General features: G+C 40.4%; 1 protein-coding gene across 1 annotated transcript; it reads right to left on the bottom strand.

Annotated features, from left to right (window-relative positions):
- Window positions 1-5,770: 5,770 nt before the first annotated feature.
- Window positions 5,771-6,476, bottom strand: LOC149208041 (uncharacterized). The gene is made up of 2 exons (XM_089393990.1): window positions 6,246-6,476; window positions 5,771-6,135 (listed from the first exon to the last, which is right to left on the bottom strand). Exons 1-2 carry the CDS (start codon window positions 6,357-6,359, stop codon window positions 6,013-6,015), a joined length of 237 nt encoding a protein of 78 aa, XP_089250116.1. The 5' UTR covers window positions 6,360-6,476; the 3' UTR covers window positions 5,771-6,012.
- Window positions 6,477-9,016: the final 2,540 nt, after the last annotated feature.

The following is a 9,016-nucleotide window of genomic DNA, read 5'->3' on the forward strand; positions in this document are numbered from 1 at the left end:
CTCGTGCTTGTTACACCAGGATCAACAGCTATTTCACCGGGTTGGGCTTCACAAAGAGTGAAGCAGATGCGAACCTTTACCACATCATGGTAGAAGGTAAGCCATTGATCATTGTTCTTTATGTTGATGATCTGATATTGACAGGTGATGATTAGTTGATCAAGTCTTTCAAGGAGGACCTTCTTCCGTATATGCCCAGTTTCCGTATATGCGCACATCTTCCGTATATGCCCAGTTTCCGTATATGCACACATCTTCCGTATATGCCCAGTTTCCGTATATGCACAAATCTTCCGTATATGCCCAGTTTCCGTATATGCACACATCTTCCGTATATGCCCACATCTTCCGTATATGCCCAGTTTCCGTATATGCACACATCTTCCGTATATGCCCAGTTGTCGTATATGCACACATCTTCCGTATATGCCCAGTTTCCGTATATGCGCACATCTTCCGTATATGCCCAGTTTCCGTATATGCACACACCTTCCGTATATGCCCAGTTTCCGTATATGCACACATCTTCCGTATATGCCTAGTTTCCGTATATGCGCACATCTTCCGTATATGCCCAGTTTCCATATATGCGCACATCTTCCGTATATGCGCACATCTTCCGTATATGCCCAGTTTCCGTATATGCGCACATCTTCCGTATATGCCCAGTTTCCGTATATGCACACATCTTCCGTATATGCCCAGTTTCCGTATATGCGCACATCTTCCGTATATGCCCACATCTTCCGTATATGCCCAGTTTCCGTATATGTGCACATCTTCCGTATATGCCCAGTTTCCGTATATGCGCACATCTTCCGTATATGCCCAGTTTCCGTATATGCTCACATCTTCCGTATATGCCCAGTTTCCGTATATGCACACATCTTCCGTATATGCCCAGTTTCCGTATATGCGCACATCTTCCGTATATGCCCAGTTTCCGTATACGCCCAGTTTCTGTATATGCACACATCTTCCGTATACGCCCAGTTTCCGTATATGCACACATCTTCCGTATATGCGCACATCTTCCGTATATGCCCAGTTTCCGTATATGCGCACATCTTCCGTATATGCCCAGTTTCCGTATATGCACACATCTTCCGTATATGCCCAGTTTCCGTATATGCCCACATCTTCCGTATATGCCCAGTTTCCGTATATGCACACATCTTCCGTATATGCCCAGTTTCCGTATATGCACACATCTTCTGTATATGCCCAGTTTCCGTATATGCGCACATCTTCCGTATATGCCCAGTTTCCGTATATGCGCACATCTTCCGTATATGCCTAGTTTCCGTATATGCCCACATCTTCCGTATATGCCCAGTTTCCGTATATGCACACATCTTCCGTATATGCCCAGTTTCCGTATATGCGCACATCTTCCGTATATGCCCAGTTTTCGTATATGCCAAGTTTCCGTATATGCACACATCTTCCGTATATGCCCAGTTTCCGTATATGCACACATCTTCCAGTTTCCGTATATGCGCACATCTTCTGTATATGCCCAGTTTCCGTATATGCACACATCTTCCGTATATGCCCAGTTTCCGTATATGCGCACATCTTCCGTATATGCCCAGTTTCCGTATATGCACACATCTTCCGTATATGCCCAGTTTCTGTATATGCGCACATCTTCCGTATATGCCCAGTTTCCGTATATGCGCACATCTTCTGTATATGCCCAGTTTCCGTATATGCACACATCTTCCGTATATGCCCAGTTTCCGTATATGCGCACATCTTCCGTATATGCCCAGTTTCCGTATATGCACACATCTTCCATATATGCCATCTTCCGTATATGCCCAGTTTCCGTATATGCGCACATCTTCTGTATATGCCCAGTTTCCGTATATGCACACATCTTCCGTATATGCCCAGTTTCCGTATATGCGCACATCTTCCGTATATGCCCAGTTTCCGTATATGCACACATCTTCCGTATATGCCATCTTCCGTATATGCCCAGTTTCCGTATATGCGCACATCTTCTGTATATGCCCAGTTTCCGTATATGCACACATCTTCCATATATGCCCAGTTTCCGTATATGCGCACATCTTCCGTATATGCCCAGTTTCCTTATATGCACACACCTTCCGTATATGCCCAGTTTCTGTATATGCGCACATCTTCCGTATATGCCCAGTTTCCGTATATGCGCACACCTTCCGTATATGCCCAGTTTCCGTATATGCGCACATCTTCCGTATATGCCCAGTTTCCGTATATGCACACATCTTCCGTATATGCCCAGTTTCCGTATATGCGCACATCTTCCGTATATGCCCAGTTTCTGTATATGCCCAGTTTCCGTATATGCACACATATTCCGTATATGCCCAGTTTCCGTATATGCGCACACATCTTCCGTATATGCCCAGTTTCCGTATATGCACACATCTTCCGTATATGCCCAGTTTCCGTATATGCCCAGTTTCCGTATATGCGCACATCTTCTGTATATGCCCAGTTTCCGTATATGCGCACATCTTCCGTATATGCCCAGTTTCCGTATATGCGCACATCTTCCGTATATGCCCAGTTTTCGTATATGCGCACATCTTCCGTATATGCACACATCTTCCGTATATGCCCAGGTTCCGTATATGCACCATGTTCCTTTCACCGTAAATCCGATGTATGATACTAATTACCAATTAGAATGATATCATAATAGTCAATTGATTCATATGCAACAAACACCATTAGCCTCTATCATGCAAAGCATAACTTATACTAGTTAATGATACCAATTCTCAATGCATAATCTCATACTCAAATATTGACTTGAGTATACTCCCCTTGTGGTCATGCTCCCTCTTTGTGTTAGGAATAAGACCTCTTTGTGTTAGGTCCCTTTTGTTGGCACCTTTCCTGTTATCCACCATAAGACCGAGTCATGGCGAGCATTGGCTTAGGCCCTAGGCACTAAGCCCTTTTAAGTCCTATAGGAGGCCTTTTTCCTTTGTTAATGGCTCCACATCATTGGTCACGTTTTTAGGCGAATGACCACCCATCAACCCAAAGGACGGAGCTCCCTATTTGATAGCCCCTTTGTTTATTATGTGTTTCACTCCTTCCTTTCTACGCGAAACAATCCAAGGAGCTAGTGCTTAGATGCTCCTAGAGCCTCTGCGACTCTTTTCTCTATGCCCAAGATATTATTTCTATGTGAAACAAGTCGAGGGTAGTGTCCAGGTGCTAAGCTCGAAACTCCCTTATCCACGCACTTCCCTCTTGTGCATGTTAACAAACTCATCGGGGTTTGCCTTCCGAGTTGACATGTCCCATGGGGACCGCCCGAAACGCTCCCCATTGGCCATCATTGTTGCCTCTTGGTGCTGACGTATCCCAATGCCCTTTCTCTTGACACTTTCATTTTCATGACCTCCATACCTCCCTTGGGGTCGATCTGTGGGTCGATGTGTCCAATGGAGACCGCTTGGTGATATGTGATTGGTTTTCTCCCTCCGTATATGTCAATTGTCGTGTTTGGTTATTCTACCAACTTTGGCTATGCGCTAAAGGATCCTCCATTCTTGGAAAAACTCAGTCTTGGAAAAAATCATGTAAACAGTACTCTAAATTAAATGTACCATAAACTAAAGTTTTGAAGAGAAATGATAAAGCGCTGAACATAGTGATTTTATAATCACAGCCCTCAACGCAAATTCTAAATAAAAAAATAGTCGTTTCATAATTTTTATAATTTAATGTTTTGGAAAGAAATGATAAGGAATTGACAACATTGATTTTAGAATCTTAATGCAATTTTTGAATAAACAAATAGCCATTTCATAATTTAAATTATAAAGCGCTGAACATAGTGATTTTATAATCACAACCCTCAACGCAATTTTTGAATAAACAAATAGTAGTTTCATAATTTTTATAATTTAATGTTTTGGAAATTTTATAATCACAACCCTCAACGCAATTTTTGAATAAACAATAGTCGTCTCATAATTTTTATAATCTAATGTTTTGGAAAAAAATGATTAGGAGCTGAGTACAGTGATTTTACCAACCCTTGGTGATCTTTTTGAATATGGTAATGGGGGTTTCATAAACTAGTTTCAACCGTCTATAATCAGGAACATGATGTCATTTATATCCCTACGACTATAAGGCAATGATCAGAAATCAACTGCAAATTATCCGGACGATCACTTCGTTCCGGCGCAGACAACAGCCCAGTCTTCTACTCCTCAAGGAGTTGGTCTATGCTGGCAAGTTATAACACGGAAACCAGAATGCTGGTTATTCAAGAAAAATATATTGCGATTGCGCCATTGGGTATTAAGCATGGTAGTGCAGAAGATAAATCTATGGTTTACAAAAGTCAAGTATTTATGTTATGTGTCTTCTCTGGCAATAATTTTAATGGGGTGCCTTCCTCTATTTTCTTGCGGTTATGACAAGAAAATCCCCGTTGGTGGGCAATGGGATTTTTTCACTCCACACGGCTTACAGTTTTCATCGAATGAAGTAGCTATACCTCGTGGTGGGCCGCTGCCACCTTATATGATGAAAACTGTAAGCTGTGTAGAGTCAGAAGCTCCCATTGCCCACCGGCTGGATTTTTCTGCCATAAGCGCATGAGATCGGAGGAATACAGAAATATTGGGCACTTGCAAGTGGTCAACTTAATGCGTCGCCCCAGCATGCCTAAATACCAATGGGACAATCCCAATATCGAGGCAAAGGCAACGTTGGCTTCTCCACCACAAACAACCAGTGGGCTGTCAAGAGCAAGAACACCGCGCACAGAATGAGGACCATGATGAGCTGATCCATCAGACCCTCCAGCGCCGATTAGTAGGTCATGTACCAAGACAACGTAAGAAGCAACGCCACAATCACCAGAATGAAGAGCAAGTGAAACGAAAGCTGTCGCTGGTACCGCTTATCTCTCTTCTATGGGGTAAGAAATAGGAGTTCCCCGACACTTAGTCTTCCTCTTTCCAACACTTTGCTCCCTAGCACTTCGTCCTTCTTCTGGCAACTGATAGTAGTCCTTGTTATGTTTCTTCTATAAGAGATATTCCTCTTTTCTCCTTGGTAGATTCCTTTACATATGAAGAGTACTTTATCCTTCCTCCAACCGAGCTCTTTCTTGAGATATAGTTGCAGGTTTGATATGACAATAGTGTATCACTATTTCTTCACGCGTGTGAGGGGATTCCTTCAAGACTCTTATGTGGAGGTCCTATTTTATTCTTCACTTGAGTGAGCTTCCTTTTCGCTTGAGTGAGAGGCCTTATAGGCCTACTTTACTAGCCCAACCAATGAGATATGTATGACTGTGGTGGAGGGCTTCTATGGCAACAGAGATACCTTCTTTATCTTCGCATGTGTGACTGCATATTTCCCTAGAAACAATCCTCTTAGGCTCGGTTGTGCACCCTTCTTCTTCGTTGCACTTGGAGAACCTTTCTTTGTCCTTCCTTCACCCTTTTCTTGACTTCCTACCTTCATTGATTTCAAAGATGAAAGCTTGATGTTATGATGGAGTGGACAACCTCTATATATAGAGGATTGTCCCTCCTTTAGGCCGACTTGAAGGCCGACTTGAAGAATGTAGGCCGACTTGACTTATTTGCTTTGGTAGGCTTTTTTTGATGGTGCCACATGCTTGGAGGAGACTTGACTTTGCTTGAAGGTGTCTTCTTTGACGTAAGTGTACCTGTAGTAACATGCCCTTAAGGTCCTCAACATAATTATTTTGACTCTTTGACCGTCTGAATTTGTGTCATTAGAATCCACGATTTTGGGCGATTTTAGCAGAATTCGAATGCCCAAATTTTGGCGAGCTAAAACTGTGGGATAATCATTAAAAAATAATCGGAAGAATTAAATTAAAGAAATTGTTCAGGAAATACAAAGAAGGGAAAGTCGTCCAAAAATATAATTTAAATGAATATATTTTACATAATTTATCACATCAGTGAAATTCAATTTGCTGGCTGGTTAAGTTCATCCTCACAGCAATCAGAACCTAACCAACGTCTCATAGCAGTGGAGACCGTCAAATTCGGGGGCAAACTTTACTGTCGTCCGTTCCTCCTTTGCTTTTCTATTTAATTCACCGCCCTGCCGACTGTAACTCTGATCCTGTGAACCCAAAAACCACCATAATTAGAAACCCTAACCCCAAGAAACAGTAACCCCTCCCCTCTTTGCAGAACCCAAAATGATGAAGAAGCAATTTTTCATATACTTACATGATGGCCATCCGTATCTGATGTTGATGGAAGGCGATGAGATTCGAACCTGCAGAAAGCCCCAATTGCGGCAACCGCAGCTGCTATTGTGAACACAGGCGTATTCACTGCCATTTTTTTGACTTCTTTATCTGCTGATTTGCCACAAATTTGTATGAATCGCCGAAACAGAGATTGATACTCCCTTCAGTTGACACCGAATTCTGAGTACAGTGTGAAAATTGCAGAGATTCGGACAAAAATTCCCGATTTCAAAAGCATTCAGACGATATTGACTGATAAAGCAGGGAGGAAGTGGAGGGCAGTAAATAGGAGAGAAAGGCGCGAGTCAGTATTTAGGCGGGTTTCCAAATTCAAAATGAGTGATGTATGGATGGTATGCGGGCGATGGTATGACATGGGACGGCGGGTTTCCAAATTCAAAATGAGTGATGTATGGATGGTATGCGGGTGGATGAATGCGAATGAGAATACATACGGAATCGGAATTTGTTCGCCGGAGAAATGATGCACACTGCTGACCGCTAAAGCCGATGTCAGAACCCGCTTCCCAACACTGTACTTAAGGTCTCTTAAGAGTGCATTTATAATGCTATAGTCCATGAAATAGCATATACGGAAGATGTGCGCATGTCTTCCGTATATGCCCAATTTCCGTATATGCGCACATCTTCCGTATACGCACAGTTTCCGTATATGCGCAGTTTCTGTATATGGAAATTGTACATGTCTTCGTTTATGTATCTGCGCATATACGGAAACTGTGCATATACGGAAGATGTGCGTATACTACGGATGCTACGGTGAAGGCTTTGTGGGACAAGTTAGGGACTTTTTACCAATCTAAGTCTGGTGAATAAACTATTCCTATGGAAAAAGCTGTATGAGAAGGGAAAATTTCTTTTGATAGAACATAAATATACAAGAGGTTAAATATGAGTTGAAGAGTTGCAAGGAAGAAAATAAAAGGCTCAATATAAGATAAGAAGAGCAAGAAAGACTAAACACAATGCTTCTATAGAGCTTAGAATACATACAGTGGGTGTTGCAACTTGCATCAACCTCTAGAGATAAAGAAGAGTGCCATACTAACAAGACTAGAAATAAACCTTATAAGGTTGGAGAAAAAATAAAGCCATTGATAAACTTGAACTACGGAGAGGAAAAGTTGAGAAGAGACTACCCAAACAAGCAACAAAGAAAAGCTCATGCAAAATGCAGGCACCTGACTTAGCAACCTGTAATGCAAAAAGAGATGAGAGAGCATCCCCTCAAGCGATCTGTAATTATGAAAAGTATCTTCTTGAATTATTTAGAGGGATGTTGGAGTTTTGAGGTTGCCACAAACCTCGGGAAGGACTCTAACACAAAACTTGTGCATGTGTTGGTGATGGACAACTTGAACACCAAAACTCAAGGGATTGGGTTTATTAAGAACTAATGGATTATCTATAGAGGGGATGTTTTGCATGCTTTGGTTGTTATCATTGGTTTCATATTTTCTTCTTGTTTTTGTTTGTTGACTTTGTGTTAGAGTCTTATATTGTTGTTGTGGCCTTTTCATTGTTTTCATTATTTCTCTTGCCTTCCTCATTTGGCCTTTATTTGATTGTTGGGTGTGAGAAAAGGGAAGTATAGGAGCTCATGGAGAAGAGCTAAATAAAACCCAAAAAGAAGTGCAAGACCTTGGTTAAACCATGTGTATAAGATAAATGGCAGTAGAGGGAAAATTAAGATAACATTAAAACTAGGTTAACCTGGCTGAGTCCACATGAAAGAAATAGATAGTGACAAGGACAAATATGAAAATAACATAAGAAGGAAGTTTTCGTAACCTTAATATTGTTTGGCATATATATGTTCTACATTTGATGAATATGTTAATAATGAAACAAATGTATATGATGTCATTTCATTTGACAAGTTATTTGTTGAGAATCAGCACATTGGTGGGATGACTAATTAATGTTATTAAAAATCTGATGACTATGTCAATGGTATGTTTGGGATAACATGATAAGGTTATCCAATAAAAATCCCTTTCATATAAGAGATCCATTGAGCAAGTGTCCAAGAATGAAATCATGCTATTAACTATCGTTATACTCATGTGTTTATGACATTTTTGTGTTCATGCTTATACTATGCTTATGACAAGGAATTGTTGAACATTGTACCAATGAGTATATTAAATTAGAGAAATTTTAAGGTCTAAAATGAGCCTCAAAACAAAAAATGTACAACCAAAATAAATTTTATAAGAACCAATAGAATTCAAGATGATGATGTCAACCATGAGGGATGATTCACATTTTTTGAGTAAAAAATATAAATAAAATAAAATAAAAAACTACTTTTTCAACTCGTATTTTCAACTTATCTTTCTTCGGTTTTACACAAATTTCGAGTAGGAGCACTCGTTGGATGTAAAGTTTAATTTTTCATCAAAGGAGTATCCATGTTGCATAATTTTGATGGATCTAACTACATGAAAAAACGTGATTGCAATCACATTTTTCATGTATTTCTCATTTTTCATGTAGCAGAGTCCATCGAAAGTATGCAACATGGGTAATCCTTGGATGAAGAATTAAATTCTACATCCAACGAGTTCTCCTGCTCGAAATTCAAGTAAAACCGTAGGTAGATAAGTCGAAAATACGAGATGAAAAAATAATTTTTCCTTTTTTCCCTCTAAAATTTGATGATGTAATTTAATCTTATTTTATTTTTCAAATATTATTTTATAATATTGCTTAGGAGGCCCATTT

The sequence above is a fragment of the Pinus tabuliformis genome, chromosome 1_2 (assembly GCF_031772625.1).
Source record: "Pinus tabuliformis cultivar Carrire ecotype Pingquan chromosome 1_2, CPIR1, whole genome shotgun sequence".
Classification (NCBI taxonomy): Eukaryota; Viridiplantae; Streptophyta; class Pinopsida; order Pinales; family Pinaceae; genus Pinus; species Pinus tabuliformis.

Coding starts and splice junctions, on each gene's coding strand:
- LOC149208041 (XM_089393990.1), bottom strand. CDS start 6,359: ATGGCAGTGAATACGCCTGTGTTCACAATAGCAGCTGCGGTTGCCGCA. Junction 6,136..6,245: donor CAGATACGGATGGCCATCAT/GTAAGTATATGA, acceptor TTGGGTTCACAG/GATCAGAGTTACAGTCGGCA.